Raw genomic sequence first — 17,642 nt, 5'->3', positions numbered from 1 at the left:
TTAAGAAACACAGGCTCAATTTTAAGAAAATTCATGTATGAAAATAAGATAAAATCAGCAGTATCATCAGGAAATAAAAAGCAGACATATTACACAAAATGCAAACTAATAAACAGCTTCCTAAAATAAATTAGTTTTAAAAATAAAGTACTTTGAAACAAAGCTCTTGTAAAAGTTAGATTTACTTTGTGGATTGAGCTGGCTTCTTTTAAGAAACTAAGGACCTTTCTACACCAAATAAGTGCAGTAATTCATTTTAAAGCTTAAAAGTAATTTGTCAAATACCATAACTGCTACTTTGTCTAATTATTTAAACAGACATTTATATAACCTAGGCAATTAGTGCTTTAAGTAAGTGAATACTTTCTATTTCTTTATTTATTTTAAATAAATAAAGCTTTTAAAAGCTTATCTCTTTTCCTTTAAACTTCTGATAAACTTCCGGCATGTTAGGTCTGTTACCATAAAAAAAAGTCCTAAATGATTCTCATAAATCTGCAGGTTTCCATATAAAAATATATATATATTCATCCAGTACATGAGGAACACCCAGGTAACAGTAATCAGAAAATATATTTAACTCATGGATAATCCTTTTTTTATTTAAGCGTCCACAAAAATGACATAGTCAGGGAATGACATCCTCCAAGTAAGATAAAATGTCAGAATTAAGGAGCTATACTTACGAAACAAACTTCCCTACTTCCACTTGCAATATTGGATCTCGTAGATGCACTTCTAGAAGCAAATCTTCAGCTTGAGTTCCATCTCCTGTTTTTACAGGATGGGGGTTAAAGATTCTTAGGTATCCCATAAAGCTACCCACAATTATTTTATCTGTAGAGAGATGTTTTTAAAAGATATAAGAAGAAACAAACATTAGCAACAAAATGTCTTTGGAAATAAACTTTCTAATGTCTAAAAGAAAAATTTAAAAATTAAAACAATCAAGTCTTGCTTCATATACAAAGGCTAATCTGCCAGCGGATGACATAATTAAAATGAACTTATTTTAATGACATAGCTTTTCAAAAACAACTTTTTTTATATCACCAATATTCAAGCATACTAATATATTACGTGTTTTTCCTTTTTTTTTAAAAGATTTTATTTATTGGGGCGCCTGGGTGGCTCAGTCGTTAAGCGTCTGCCTTCGGCTCAGGTCATGATCCCAGGATCCTGGGATCGAGTCCCACATCGGGTTCCCTGCTCTGCGGGAAGCCTGCTTCTCCCTCACCCACTCCCCCTGCTTGTGTTCCGTCTCTCGCTATGTCTCTGTCAAAAAAATAAATAAAATCTTTAAAAAAAAAAAAAAAAAAAGATTTTATTTATTTATTTGAGAGAGAGAGAATGAGAGAGAGAGAGAGAGAGAGCACATGAGAGGGGGGAGGGTCAGAGGGAGAAGCAGACTCCCCACCGAGCAGGGAGCCTGATGCGGGACTCGATCCAGGGACTCCAGGATCATGACCTGAGCCGAAGGCAGTCGCTTAACCAACTGAGCCACCCAGGTGCCCCTATTACGTGTTTTTCCTAAGCCTTGCTTTGGTGTCAGTAGTTACAATTTAACTCAGTCAAAGCAAGTCCTTTCACAAAAGACTAGTATAAGGTTGTACACTGATTTCATCATAGAGTGTCAACTCTACAGCTGTCAAAATCATTGTATTAAAAAGAATTCTGAGCCCTCACTAGACAGAATGCTCTGATGAACAATGTCTGTACTTGGACACAAGAGGGGGAAAGGGTAAGATAGGTGTTGTGGGTTGAATTGTGTCCCCCACGCCAAAAAAAGATATGCTGAAATCTTAACCCCCAGTATCCGTGACTTTATTTGGAAAGAGGGTCTTCACAGATGTAATCAAGTTAAGATGAGGTCACACTCAATTAGGTGTGCGATAAAACTCTCTTATAAGAATAGAAAGCGGGGTGGGGGGTCAGCCTGGGTGGTGCAGTCAGTTGAGTGTCCAACTCTTGGTTTTGGCTCAGGTCATGATCTCAGGGTGGTAGAATCCAGCTCCCAGTCGGGCACCGCACTCAGTGCAGAGTCTGCTTGAGACCTTCTCCCTCTCCCTCTGTCCCTCCTCTCTGCGCTCGCTCTTTCTCTCTCTCTCAAATAAATAAAATCTTTAAAAAAAAAAAAAAGGAAGGAAGAAGGAAGGGAGGAAGGGAGGGAGGGAGGGAGGAGGTGGGAGGGAGGAGAATGCCATGTGAAGACATTTAAGGAGAAGATGATCATGTGGCAATGGAGACAGTGATTAGAGTGATAAATCCACAAGCCAAAGAATGCCTGGGACTACCAGAAGCTGGAAGAGGCAAAGAGGGATCCTAGAGGCTTCAGGGGTAGGATGGCCCTGCCGACACCTTGATTTTGGACTTCTAGCCTCTAAAAACTGTCAGAGAATAAATTTCTGTTGCTTTAAGCCACTCGATTTGTGGTACTTTGTTATGGCAGCCTTAGGAAACTAATACTTTAGGTGTCAGTTTTGAAATTGCTGTATTAGTATAGAATATTGACTTTTTTCCATCTGCTTAGAAGTAGGAGTTCTACATACTTATTTGCTGAGAGCTTATCGCATGCCAACCAATGGTCTATGTAACTTTTATGTATTAACTCATTAAATCCTCATAAGAACCATATGAGAGAGGTACTATCCTAAGAATTTCAATCCTGAATAGAGACACCAGGAATCTGCTGCTAGATGACCTGACGGCAGACCCCAGGAGTTCTATACAGTCTCTAGAGCCATGCTGTTCCCTCCCCTACGAAGGTTTGGCCAATTAAACTCTTCCTGCATTTGGGAGATCTATGCCACTCTCACTCCAGTCCCTCTTTTATTTATATTTATCAGAGTTATTTCCTATAACTTGTGACCAAAAAAAAAAAATTTTTCGGAAAGAAATTGGCAGAGAATAAACTGCAGGTACCAATTCCTGCAGGAATATTTGGAAATTGGTTCTTGAGTTGAGCTGGGACACAAAGCAGTAAGACTCTAGGCAGGGTTAAATAACAATAAAATTGTACACGGTGACAGATGGTTAATCAAGTTAACCCTCCAGGCAAATGGGACCCTGTGCCCACTGCAGGTGACACTCTGGTGGACTGGATAGCTGCTGCCCTAGGCCAACTGAACAGGAAGGAGGAATGCCAAACCATATATAAGATGGCTTTTCTAAGAGCACTGGATAATTTAAAATAAGAGAATGATAAGTTTAAACCTCAAAATTTCCATCTCAGGGTAAAGAATAAAATTCAGGGTCCTTGGGACTCTGCAGAAAGAATTTCTTTCTTCTTATATCCATGAGGCTTAACCACTAAGAAGCTAATTCAGGGACTGATTCTGTAGGTTTTAAATTACACTAACAAATGAGTATGCATAAAAGCAAAGACATTCATCACAAAGAATGGGATTACAATGTTACATAATGAGGTTACTAGCAAAGTCTAGAAGGCTTGGATATACTTAAACCTCCAAACTTTTCTAAAACACTCCTCACTGAGCTTCCTATGTATCCCACCACGCCCTAATCCCTATTTCACTTACTAAATAACCAAGATTCAACTTCAACACAGCCCTTTCTTCAGAGATAAGAGGAAGCCAGGATGGCGAAGTCCACATGGTGACAATTTAACCCCTAGAATCAAAATGTGTATGTATTTAAATAGTAGAACTTTTGGGGCGCCTGGGTGGCTCAGTCATTAAGCGTTTGCCTTCGGCTCAGGTCATGATCCCAGGGTCCTGGGATCGAGCCCAGCATCGGACTCCCTGCTCCATGGGAAGCCTGCTTCTCCCTCTCCCACTCCCCCTGCTTGTGTTCCCTCTCTTGCTGTGTCTCTCTCTGTCAAATAAATAAATAAAATCTTAAAAAAAAATAGTAGAACTTTTATAGTAACCAGATCTCAGGTAACCGTCTAATTCTCACGGATTTTAAGCTATGATTAATGGGATCCCCAGGAATGAAATGAATGACTCATTAAGACCCTTTTTTTCCCAGTGGTTCATTTTTGTTGTTGTTGTTAGAGTAGTATTCAATTTTAAGAAGGTCCTATAATGTGTTTATCAAACTCAAGCCTTTTTTGAAATCTATAACCAAAAATATTACAGGTCCCTGAAAAAGACTAACTCAAGCCACCACATAGACAGTCATGGCATCTCACCCATTTCCACACTGAAGTCAATTTACAGACTCAGAGTCCCTTGAATAAAGACAATACAGTGCACAGATGTTGCTGTAACACCACACATGTCTAATATAAAGTTTCCTCAGATCCTTCTCTACAGGACAAGTAGTTATTTATCCAGGTACACTGAGGAAAGGGAAATACCCAAACTTTGTGAGAATACTGAATATTGGCTCTGAGTTACTACTAATTCGGGAAGCCTAGAAATATACTGTTGTTGCTAATTATGGAGACTCAGTGATAAATGAATTTTTTAACTTAGTTCACCCAGTGGGAGAGCAAAGCCAGCCTATGATTTCTCACCCAGTTTCTGAGAGTTTAAAGGAAATGTATTTTCACAGAAAATAGTAGAACATCCTTTTGGTTCCCTAACATGTACATGAAGGATATTATATGGGGAGAGCTATATGGAAGCCAATGGAACTCTGTCTCCCCATCAGGGAGAAAAATCAAAATCAATACCATGGGTAGGGGTGCCTGGGTGGTTCAGTTGGTCCGACTCTTGGTTTCAGCTCAGGTCTTGATCTCCAGGTTGTGAGTTCAAGCCCTGTGTTGGGCTCCACGCTGGGCATGGAGCCTACTTAAATACATACATGCATACATACATACACACACACATACATACCACTGCTAGGCCTGATTTGGGGTAGTTTTCAAAATTCGATGCCAAAAAGCGTTAATATGCATATGTGGTGATTCCTACCACATCGCTGTTTAATAACCAAATCTGTCAATATTCAAGTTTAATGGGTCTTATAGAGAGAGTTAGGGTTGATCAGTGTAACTTAAAAGGGCAACCCCAAATTCTTCTATTATTCCACATCTTGTCTTTCTTGGAGCCAACTAATACAATCCATCTACTTGAATACAGTTTTAGATCTTAATAATGCATTTCTCCTTTCTAAACAGAAAGAGTTTGCTTTCACAGGACAGGAATAGGCATATATCTTTAAATGTACTGCCACAATCCAATCTGCAGAAACCAGGACTACCTCATCATCATCTCTTAAGAGCCAAATGATGCTGAAAGAAATATGAGTGAAGGCCAGGGATCTCCAAGGATCCTCCCCCACACTGTCTGGATCAGTAGTAAATGAAACTACTACAGTCCTCTTTAGGCAAGCATTAATGTACTACATCCCTCAGGAATACAGGCCTAGACCAATTCTCTGGTCCCTCCATCTCCACTCAAGACCAAGAGCCCTAACCAGATGGAAGGTAGTAAAAAAAAAAAAAGTAAGTAGCATAGTTACACAGCCCAGTAACCAGATACAAAACAGAAGGTATCCCTCCAATATGACTTCTTTAAGTTACCATACAATTTTTTCTACTCCTCCATCTTAATTTTAAAATTTTTCCTTCTCTCCCTCAACTATTATATATAAGTTTGGATACAGATTGCATATACCACTGAGTCTAGAGGCAGCAGAATATTGGAACGTGATCATGACTAAATGACAAGGGAAAGGGATATCACCCAAAGATCCTGGACTTGCAGAGCTGGGGCTCCCTGAAAGTGCCTCTGAAGCAGCAGGTGTGCGTGGTTCTTATCTCCCAATGCAGATGCGTAACAGCACGTGCTTGTGGAGCTGTACAAGGGACAGTTGCCCCTTGTGAGACATAAATGCTGAGTAGCTAAAAGATAAACGTAGTAGCTATTTTTCAGTCAGCTTTATGTGTTTTCCACTTAGGATTCTTGTAGTAAACTCTCCTCCAGGCCACAGGCTGGCATGGAATCTAAACTGCACCACTCAGACTCTCCTACTCACTCCCACTTCTTACTATCTGTCTCTCCCACGAATCTGAATCTTGAATTGAGAAGAACAGGAAAGTAAGTACCACTTTAAATTCATGGAGTCTAATTTCAACTGGGATCTCAAGATTAGTAAGGAATCCTTCTATATATCAAGTTGGCTTTGCCTAAAACAATTTCAAGATGCCTAATACCACCTTTCCTCTCTGATCACTCCAAAGAAAAGTAGGGGTCATTATTGTCTCAACTTCCCAAACTGACCTGCAAATTTCTCTTCATCTGTATCTATTCTTACCCTCTTGCCTTCTGTCACAGTGAAAAAAAAGTTCTCACACCTTCCATCTGCACACCTGATCCCATCTCTGACTGTCTTCTCTGGATCCCTGCTCTATTTTTTTTTTAAGATTTTATTTTTAAATAACCTCTATACCCAACATGGGGCTCAAACCTACAACCCTGGGATAAAGAGTCACATGCTCCACCAACCAAGCCAGTCAGATGCCCCATCCCTGCTTTAATATATCCTCTATGCTATACATTGAATTTTTCCCACTTCTCTTTACCCTACATTACTGCCAGTCATCATCCTCCATGCTTCCTTTCACAGCTAAGTTTCTTTAAAGGGCCATAAACACTCAGTCTTCCCTACCTCCTACTCCTTCAGTCACTGCAAATCTAGATTTTGTTACCATTGTGCCCACTCATCCACCCTCACGGAGAACACTAATGAATGACTTGTTGCTAAATGGCATGGAAACTTCAGTCTTCGTGTCACTAAACCTTGCCTCCCAGGTACCAGCCCAACTGGTTCTGCCTCTCTGCCTGCCTTTCTCAGAATCTATTACTGTCTACCCTTCCCAAACCTCCCCCTTTAATGCTTGTATTCTTCAGGTTATGGTCTTAAGATTCTTTCCATCTTATTCCACTTTCTTTCCCCATGCATTTTCACACATTCTCAGGGCTTCAAATACAACCAGTATATGGCTCACTTCAAAATCACTACCACTGGGTGGGGGGGGGGGGGCGGGGGGCGCCCGGGTGGCTCAGTCGTTAAGTGTCTGCCTTCAGCTTGGGTCATGATTCCGGGGTCCTGGGATCGAGCCCCATGTCAGGCTCCTTGCTCAGCGGGAAGCCTGCTTCTCCCTCTCCCGCTCCCCCTGCTTGTATTCCCTCTCTCACTATGTCTCTCTCTGTCAAACAAATAAATAAAATCTTAAGAAAAAAAATGTCTAAAAAAAAATCACTACCACTGGGGCACCTGGGTGCCTCAGTCAGTTAAGCGACTCTTGATTTTGACTCAGGTCAAGATCTCAGGATCATGAGATAGAACCCCACATCGGGCTCTGTGTTAGGCATGGAGCCTGCTTAAGATTTTCTCTCTCCCTCTCCCCCCTGCCTCCATCCCCTGCTCCATGTGCACTCTCTAAAAAAATAAAATTAAATTAAAATAAAATAAAATATCGCTACCTCTATTCTGCCTACTAGACATTCCTATCTCAAATAGAGCATGTCCCAAACTGCTCTCATTTACCTTCCATTCTATAAGATCAATGGGAATTATTCTTAAACTGTTATGTGTCATCCTTCAACTTTGGAGCTTATCAAAAATGCAGACACCTAAGCCCACCCTTCCAATCCACCTACCTTTGGGAAATATGGCCTTATAGGAGCTATAAATCTGAAATAGAAAATCTTCATATATAACAATCACCCCAGAATATGATGATACTGCACGGTGGTCCAAGCTTTGAGAAATGATAGGCGATATTTTTTCTATGTGGGACACACATATGAAGTGATTTTTGTATAGTACCCTTGGGAAAATAGAGGAAGCTTCTCACAGCTGGCCACAAATTGGGAGGAAGCAAACCGGTAACTGGTAACCCATTGCTGGCACCCCAGTGAAGAGCTCTAATAGAAATGATGAGTGAACAGTAAGCTATACAGACAATCAATCAGGATAGTTTCTAACCAAACTGAGCTTTAGATAGTTTGGACAAAAATGGGTTTGAAATTGTTCTCTTTGGCATATATTTTTATAGCCTAAGTATTCTGTATTGCCAAATAATAAGGGAATCATAAGTTTTAACAAACAGGCAGGAGACAAAGCTGATAATCTTTGAGGAACCTCTCAGGACACCCTCTGAGTAGAAGACCTTCCCATCTCCTATCAGTGGGAGGGCAGGGCCCAGATTTTCCTTAGAAACAATTTAGGTGCTCAGTACAGCTTAGTACCTCCCATTCTTCTTTGCCAATATAATTTTCTCCTTTCACCTTGCCACCAAGATTCTACTGTTTTTGTTATACACAAGAGAAATAAAATAAAGAAAATGTAAGGAGACAATATTCATACACATTGAATGAAAGAATGATTGTAAGTTTTCTTTTTAAGAGGCCAACGACTATCCGGATTACAAAAAAGAAAAGCAGCAGCTCATGACTATAAATCATTAAAACCAAATATAAGTTTCAAATAGCAATGATACAGAACTACAATGTTTTAGAGACCACTTCAAAAAATATGAAGATGCAAAGAGAAGCAAATATATAAGACAGAATGCTATTTCTAGTATCATAATATGAAAATGAAAGTAATGATTTAATAATTGTTTTCTATCAACAAATAGAGCTAGAATAACTTTTCCATTCTGGTATGAATGGCTTTCAGATTTAAAATTTTTTAAAAATATTATTTTCCTTGAAAATAATTTCTAAAAATACTTCAAAATTAAAAATATTTTAGTAGCTCTACCTAATTTTGCAAAAAAATGGAAACAAATTTTGCAACAAATGAAAACAAATTAAACATTGCCTTGTAATATTTTTCCAGTTCCAAGTCATATGACAGAATCAACACGAACCAGAAAAACACAAAGCGAAGCAGAAGTAAGAACTATATTTATCAGTCTGCTACCTAAATATTATAAGGAAAACTACCTTCAAAATTAGGGCATAATTATGACAGTTCACTTAAGTTCTATAAGTACACTTTAAAGTGAATAAGTATACTTTAAAAAACGAAGTCATTTTTATTTTATGTCTGTAAAGCTTTCCTCCAAGAGGCATGGCCATAAGTTGCTTACCTTGTCCATTTCCAGTATTGTCAATGTCAGCCAAACACAAACAGCCTTGATCAAATTCTTCTTTTTCTCCCAGAACAGTAGACCACCAATCACGGGCTTTAAATAAAGACATTTTCGTTCACTATAAAAAGAAAGCATTTATTTATAGTAAAAATCTACTTCACACCATGAATTATAAATCAATTATCTCTTAAAGCATAGCAAATTAAACTTGGACAATGTTAAGAAAAACATTTCTGAATTTAAATTTAATTCTTTATATTTTGCAGAAATGTGTGAAACCACAAATCCAAACAACTGGAAACATGATCAGATATTTTGCAAAGCCATTGGAGAGTCAGTCTGAAAAATTTTATACATAAATGTTGGGCCAATTCTTTCTTCTGGAACATTTGGTAGAGAATGACACAAAGTATCAAAAAATATTCTTTGGAGGATCAAGATTCAAATTCTAACAGCACTAATTAGTACATAATTCCTTAGCAAAATACCTGATTTTCCTTCATTTTGGTCTTTGGAAAGACCACAGCATCTCTTGTCACAATGGATTGCTGAGAAGAGCAAATGAGTTCAAATGACTAACACTGGAACTGATACATTACAGGTACTCAAAAAGCATTCACACACTTTCCCCATTCTAACTGTAGAAAGGCAAAGTGGAAGAGGGAAATTCACACCAAAACACAACCAGGAAAACTGAGTGTACAGGCATTTATACCACTATATCACTAACCACCTGTGACTCAGGCAACCCATAAAATCTCCCTCTACTTTGATTCCTCATCTAGAATGAGGATATGCCAGCCACATCTACCATTGATATTGATATAGTAAATGTGAAAGCCCATTGGACTTCTTGAATTACAACACAAACATCACACACCCTGGGATTCTATGGAAGTTCATTTATCCAACATAAATGAGCCTTTTCTTCATGCTACACTGCTTTAAATAATTGTTAGGAAATGCAGTCAATTTTCCTTATTCAAAGACATTCCATTCTATAAGGCTGCAGCAAACCTTAGCAAATACTGAACTTAGCAAATACTGAACTACTTCTCCTAGGGAAAATAGAAAGTTAGGCTCCTGTGAGCCTCTAATCACAATATTTTCATGAACCAATCAATACATAACTTTGTTTTTTATGTGTCTCTGTTTAAAGATACTTTATTTAATATACTGTTGATTCACGAACATTCAAGCTCAACAGTCAACAACACTATAACTCTTACTTGAAGGAAGCTTATCTGATACATATATTTCTCTATAAGGTACATAGCAACCTTCTCACACTTAGGAACATTAGACAGCCCTTCACCACTACATTTGGGGACCTTTTTAAGCAACAAAAATTTAAAAAAACAAATAAATAAACCAAAACCACAGAGATGTAGAAAACACGGCACTAAGTAGACCATGAAAAGGATACTTGTATATAATATAAGAGCTGAAACAAGTAGGCAGTTACTGTGGATGACATCTGCTGGAATATGTGCGTCAAGTGACTCAAATTTTTTGCCACTCTGTGCATGATTATGAATGACCCAAAAGCACCATGAGTATTGATTTTGGTATTACAAATAAATTTTAGCAAATAGGTAAACTCACAACTAGGGAATCTGCAAATAATGAGGATCAACTATACATTTAAAAAAATGTAGGGCACCTGAGTGGCTCGGTTGGTTAAGCGTCTGCCTTCGGTTCAGATCATGATCCCAGGGTCCTGGGATAGAGCCCCACATTGGGCTCCCCTGCTCTGTGGGGAGCCTGCTTCTCCCTCTCCCTCTGCCTGCCACTCCCCCTGCCTGTGCTCTCTCTCTCTCTCTCTCTCTCTCTCTCTCTCTGTCAAATACATAAATAAAATCTTTAAAAATAAATTAAAATTAAAATTTAAAAATGTAAATCAATCTGCTTCTTAAAGTAGGCCTTCCACATAGGCTAATCACAGAAAGCAAGACCACTTGCTTTCATTATGTTGGCCAAGAAATTAGCTGAGAATCATGTGGTGGTGAAAACTGTAGACTCTGGAGAAGGTCAGTGTGAATTTGAATCCGTGTTCCATACAAACCATGAAATCAGTGGAGGGTTACTAAAAGCTTCCTCATCTATAAAATAACGAAAGATGTTGTGAGGAATAAATAAGAATGCAGTAGAGGCAACCTATGGAATGGAAGAAAATATCTACAAATTATATATCTAATAAAGGGTTAATATACAGAATACATAAAGAACTCATACATGTCAACAAAAAAAAATTTTTAATGGGCAAAGGACTTGAACAGACATTTCACCAAAGAAGATATATAAATGGCCAAAATGCATGTGAAACAATGTTCAACATCACTAATTATTAGGGAAATGCAAATCACAAACATAATGAAATACCACCTCACACCCACTAGGGCTACTACAAACAAACAAAAAACCCAGAAAATAACAAGTGTTGGCAAGGATGTGATGTAACTGGAACCCTTGTGCACTGATGGTGAAAATCTAAAAGAGTGCAACCGCTATGGAAACTGTATGGTGGTTCCTCAAAAAATTAAAAATACAAATTACCAGGGCTCCTGGGTGGCTCAGTCAGTTAAGCATCTGACTGTTGATTTCAGCTCAGGTCATGACCTCAAGGATGTGAGACAGAGCCCCATGTTGGGCTACGTGCTGAGCATGGAGCCTGCTTAAGATTCTCTCTCTCCCTCTCCTCTACCCATCTCCCCTGCGATCTCTCCCTCTAAAAAAATAAAAATATAAAATAAAAAACAAATAAATAGATAAATAAATAAATAAAAATATAAAAATATAAATTACCATATGATCCACCCATTCCACTTCTGGGTATATATTCAAAGGAAATGAAAACAAGAATTCAAAGAGATATGTACGCCCATGTTCATAACAGCATTATTCACAATATCTAAAAGGCAGAGGCAACCCAAGTGTCCATCAATGAATGACTGGATAAATAAAATGTGGTATATACATACAAGGGAGCTCTGACACATGGAACAACATGGATGAACCTTGAGAACATTATGTTAAGTGAAATAAACCAGTCACAAAGACAAATACGGCATGATTCCACTTATATGAGGTATCTAGAGTAGCCAAATTAATAGAGTAGAATGGTGGTTGCCAGGTTTGGAGTGAGAAAGAAGTGGAGAGCTTTTGTTTAATGGGTATAGAGATTCAGTTTTGTAAGGTGAAGAGTTCTGGAGACTGGTTGCACAAAAATGTGAATGTACTTAACACTACTGAACTGTACACTTAAAAATGGTTAAGATGGTAATTTTATGTTATGTATATGTATGTTATATGTATATGTATATGGTAATGTTATGTATACATATGCATTTTATGTTATGTATGTTATGTATATGTATATATGTTATCACAATTCAAAATCAAAAATAAAAACTTTTAGTTTGAAAAAAAGGAACATGGTATTATTAGCACAATACTTCCTACATATAAGCACTCAATAAACCTTAGCCATTGTTATGGTTTTTACCTTTTTATGATATTTTTTTTTAAAACCTACATTGAAGAAAAGAAACAAATGTCCTTCAATGTGTGAATAAACAAACTATGGTAAATCCTTACCATAGAATAAAACTCAGCAATTTTTTTTAAATGAAATAACAACAACAAGGATGGATCTCAAGGGTATTATGCTGAGTGAAAAAAAAGCCCAACCCCCAAAGATCACATATTAAATAATTCCATTTCCATAACATTTTCAAAATGAAAAAATTAAACTGATGGAAAACAGATCAGTGATTGCCAGCGTTGGGGGGGCGGTGAATTTAATGGGCTAGGAGAAGGGAAATTCTTTGGGATGATGGAAAAGTTCTGTACCCTGATTTTAGCGGTGGTTTCATGGGATAAATTTTAATTTCTTTGAGCTATATTCCAAGATGAAAAGTGTATATAATATAAAACATAGTGAAATCTAAGATTTTTTAAAGTAATATTTATAGTTTAGTTATAGTATTATACTAACATCAATTTAGTAGTTTGATAATTGTTCTGCTACCACTGGGAAATCATTACTTTTACAATTTCTATGTGAGTATATTATTTCAGATGATAAGTTTAAAGAAACAAACAATAGGAAAAAAAGAAAAAAGAAAATTCCATCCAAGGCCTCTCTTTCCACTAAAAAAGAAATTAGTCAGATAAAGGCAAAGTGTTGATGGAAGTGAAGGGAAAAAAACATAGGAGGTAAAAAAGCTTATAATGAGTTTTAACATATGTGGGAGAGTTTCTGAAAAACATCTGCATCACTTGTTATTACTAATGCCATTATATAACCATACAGATTGCCAGATGACTAAACTTCAAACCTGGCAGCAAGTATACAAAAAATGTAATAAACACTTTATTACACTTTTACTAGATTTTTTTTATTTGAGAGGGAACTAATAGTACTTAATAAGCGCCACATAGTCTCATTATATACTCCAGATATATATGGAAAGTTGTTATACACCTATATACTATTAGACTACAATATAAAGATACATCATTCTCTTGCAGCCCAGAGCAGAATATTACCCAAATTCAATACCACTCAAAGACTCACTTGGAGGACTCACAGCACTCATCATATAGTTATTATCATGGCCATGATTTATTACAGTGAAAGAATAAAAAGCATAATCCAAAAAGGGAAAAGGTGCATGAGGCTGGGCTGTGGGGGGCTGGGGGGCAGAGTTCTGGAGGAAATCAGACACAAGCTTCCAAGGTAGAAAAACGGGGCTCTGAGGTCAGAGGCCAGGAAAAAAAAGAAAAGAAAACTGAACAGGGGCATCCAATGATACCAAAGGAAAACCAGGAGTGTGCCATCTGGAAGGAAATAGGAAAAAAAAGGTGTATCTAGAAAAAGAGAGTGGCCAGCTCTATGAAATGCTGCTGATATGTCACAAAGAATGAAAGCTTGGGGTCAAAACTCCATTTGGAGACACAGTCAAAAATAGAAATCAACAGGCTAACCAACAAGTATGGGATCCTTTGTACACATTCTGCATCAGCCAGTTTAAAAGGAGTCTCAAGGAGAGAAAATAGGAAGAGAAGATCTGTTCAACATCCAAAGGGGTATCTTTCCCCTCATGTAGGCAGAAGAGAAGACCTCATGGGACCTGCCTAGAGAACATATTAAACACCCACGTAATGGTCACAAAGAAGAGTTTTTTCCATCAATGCTATTAAATAATATATAAAAAATCAAAGTGAGTATAAACACACATGACTGCATCAGGTGAAAATAGCTATTATGTGAAAATGGCCTCAAAAATCTTTGTTAATGAGCAAATTTTTTCAGCTTGCTAAAATAAAAAAGAAAAACCCTCCAATATGAAAAACTAACTCTCCAACATTGTCTGTAAATGGAAATGTCATCAAGCACTAATTTTTCAAAGACTTCAATCATAAAATTTAAGACCTATTCCTATTGACAAAATAACACAGGCAACATTTAGTTCCTTCCTGCTTCTCCTGCTCTCGGTTTCTCCTTAGTCACCCTCCACTTCATTAGCTGCTGAAAGCTCTCCTTTCCTACATTGTTTAGCTCCTTGCTACCCAAAGTGTAGTCCATGGACCAGCATCAGCATCACCCAAGACCTTATGATACAAAACCTCAGCCCCACCTCAAACAATATCCCCAGGTGATTCACATGTACCTTAATGTATAAAAAGCACCAGTTTAACTGATACCTGATAGCCAAAGTAGATGTTTTCTTATAGCATGGCTCTACTTTCCCACTTCCTTTTTCCTGGGACCTGTGCCACCTGTTACCTTTCCAAGCTTGAAAAAGAGACTTTAACATTAACAGCTAGAAGGTACCTAATAATCAGTTAGTCCTCTCCTTCTGTAAGAGAGACCCAGAGAGGTTAGTTACATGATTCCCCTGAGTCACACAGCTAATGGCAGAAACTTGCTTCTGCGTACCCTCTCCCTGGTCTCTAGCTTCTTGTCTTGTTAGACTGCCACTGCCTGCAATTTAATATCAAGAAAAAATGAAAAAGCATGAGTCAGTAGAGTGGGGAGTCTGCTTCTCCCTCTTCCTCTGCCACTCCCCCTACTCATGCTCTCTCTCTCTCTCTCTCTCTCTCTCAAATTAATAAATAAAATCTTTAGGGGCGCCTGGGTGGCTCAGTCGTTGGGCGTCTGTCTTCGGCTCAGGTCATCATCCCGGGTCCTGGGATCAAGCCCCACATCAGGTTCCCCGCTCTGCGGGAGGCCTGCTTCTCCCTCTCCCTCTGCCTCTCCCCCAGCTTATTCTCTCTCTCTCTTTCTCTCTCTCTCTCAAATAAATAAAATATTTAAATATATATATATATGTAACATACAAAGAACTCTTATGACTCAATAATACACAGACAGAAACCCAATTTAAAAATGGGCAAAGGATCTGAATATATATTTCTCCAAGTCAGATATACAAGTGGCTGATAAACACATGAAAAGATGTTCAGCATCATTAGCCAACAGGGAAATGAAAATCAAAACTACAATGAGATACCACCTTATACCCACTATGATGAAACAAGTTTGGGCAAAGATGTGGAAAAATCAACATGCTCATACACTGCTGGTGGTAATGTAAAATGGTACAACCACTTTGGAAAGTGATCTGGCAACTCCTCAAACAATTAAACATAGAGTAATCATATGATCCAGCAATTCCAGTCCAAGGTTGCAAGAGAAATGAAAACATATGTCCACATAAAAACTTATACAGGAACATTTATAGCAGCATTATTCATAATATTCAAAAGGTAAAAATGATCCAAACAAAAGGTAGAAATGATCCAAATGTCTATCAACTGATGAATATATAAACACAATGTTGGCATATCCATAAAACGGAATATTATTCAACAATAAAAAAAAGAAGTACTGATATAAAGGAAAATAATAGCTAAGAGTTACTAATCATTCACTAAGTCCCAGGCAGTGCTCTAAGTGCTTTGCAAGTACTCTATTTTAATCTTCAAAACAGAACTACAAAGTAAAAGGTAGGTACTATTACTCAGGTATCCCTGAATACAGAGAGGTTAAGAAACCTGCCCAAGTGGTCACAACTAGTAAGTAGTAGAAGTAGCATCCCAAAGCAGGCTGTCTACTCCAGAACCCTAAACATTCAGTGAAGCCACCCCACAAAGACTAAAAAGATATACTCTGTTAGTATTAATTGTAATCACTGCAAGCTCAAACTGCAAGAAAGTATTTCATACACCTAAATAAATTTTTTGTTAAGATTTTGTTTATTTATTTGAGAGAGAGAGCAGGAGGAGTGGGGAACAGAGGGAGAATCAGACTCCCCATTGAGCAGGGAGCCCCACGAGGGGCTCGATCCCAGTACCCTGGGATCATGACCTGAGCCCAAAGCAGATGCTTAACTGACTGAGCCACCCAGGCGCCCCGACCTAATTAATTTTTTTAAGGATGACTAGAAAACAACAATGTGAAGGTTTTAAAGGGTCCATACCTATAACCACAAAAGATTGATTTCTTATGCTTCATTAGAATAATAAATAGAAGAAAACCTCTTTATCCCCTAACTCCAGAAATACTCTTCCATACTTGACACTTTCTTGTTTTTAATACTTAACATATATACATTATCTTCCATATCAAAATTTACTCAGATTTAGTTCTCATTTAAGATATGGATGTTTTAACACCCCATTGGCCTAGTCCTACAATATGGAAGGATGACTAGAAGAATTGCTGCAACAAAAATAACCCCAAGAATCCTGTGGAAAGAAAATGTGGGGGTGCCTGGGTTGCTCAGTCGGTTAAGCATCTGATCTTGACTTGGGCTCAGGGTTGTGATCTCAGGGTTGTGAGATTGAGCCCCAGGTTTGGTTGCACACTGGGCGTGGAGCCTGCTTAAAATTCTCTCTCCTTCTCTTAAAAAAAAAAAAAAAGAGAGAGAGAGAGAATATTTGGATTAGAAGGTAGATCCTGGAATTAGGAGGCTAAGCTGCTGACACTGTTGTTGTTCATATTTGCAGTTTTACTTTCTCCAGGTCATGCTAGTCCTGACTCAAATTTTGGAAAGTAGGTCATCCAGGGCAAGAAAAGTGACAAGTATATGTAGAATTAGAAGAATGTTGCTTTTGAAGACAATATTATAAGGAATCAGTATTGAAATTTTCAATAAAAGACACAGAAGACAAAAGAGCACAGGAGAGGGAGTTAAACAGACCTGGGTTCTCTTTTCCATTTCACACCTCAGCAGAGTGACTTGAAACAAGTCCCTCACCTTCTAATCTCCTAATGGTTCTGGGGGGTGGGAAGATAAAATGGCCTAACACATGTAACTGCTTAACCATAGGATGTACTCAATAAATGTCAGATAAATGTCAGTAGTAACCTAGTAGTAGTAATAGAAGTGGTGGTGGTGAAATGTATTCTGAGCAATGCCAATCTGAACCTCTGGACTGAATATTTAAATGCAACATTTAAAAAATGGGGCGCCTGGGTGCCTCAGATGGTTAAGTGTCTGCCTTTGGCTCAGGTCATGATCCCAGGGTCCTGGGATCGAGTCCTGCATCAGGCTCCCTGCTCCTTGGGGAGCCTGTTTCTCCCTCTGCCTCTGCCTCTCTCTCTCTCATCAATAAA

General features: G+C 38.1%; 1 protein-coding gene across 3 annotated transcripts in view; it reads right to left on the bottom strand.

The window, feature by feature from the left end:
• Positions 1-17,642, bottom strand: part of BBS9 (Bardet-Biedl syndrome 9) — a 464,828-nt gene that overhangs the window by 445,343 nt on the left and 1,843 nt on the right. For 2 of the 3 annotated variants that reach the window (XM_078059433.1, XM_078059432.1), the window contains exons 2-3: positions 9,014-9,134; positions 687-837 (exon numbers count right to left, since the gene is read on the bottom strand). In XM_078059433.1, the coding sequence (XP_077915559.1) occupies positions 687-837; positions 9,014-9,125 (263 nt within the window). In that variant the 5' untranslated portion in view covers positions 9,126-9,134. The remainder of the gene's footprint in view (positions 1-686; positions 838-9,013; positions 9,135-17,642) is intronic. The other variant, XM_078059434.1, reaches the window with a different exon arrangement.

This window comes from Halichoerus grypus, chromosome 12, assembly GCF_964656455.1.
Source record: "Halichoerus grypus chromosome 12, mHalGry1.hap1.1, whole genome shotgun sequence".
Lineage (NCBI taxonomy): Eukaryota > Metazoa > Chordata > Mammalia > Carnivora > Phocidae > Halichoerus > Halichoerus grypus.
This window is presented reverse-complemented; position numbering and strand designations above follow the sequence as displayed.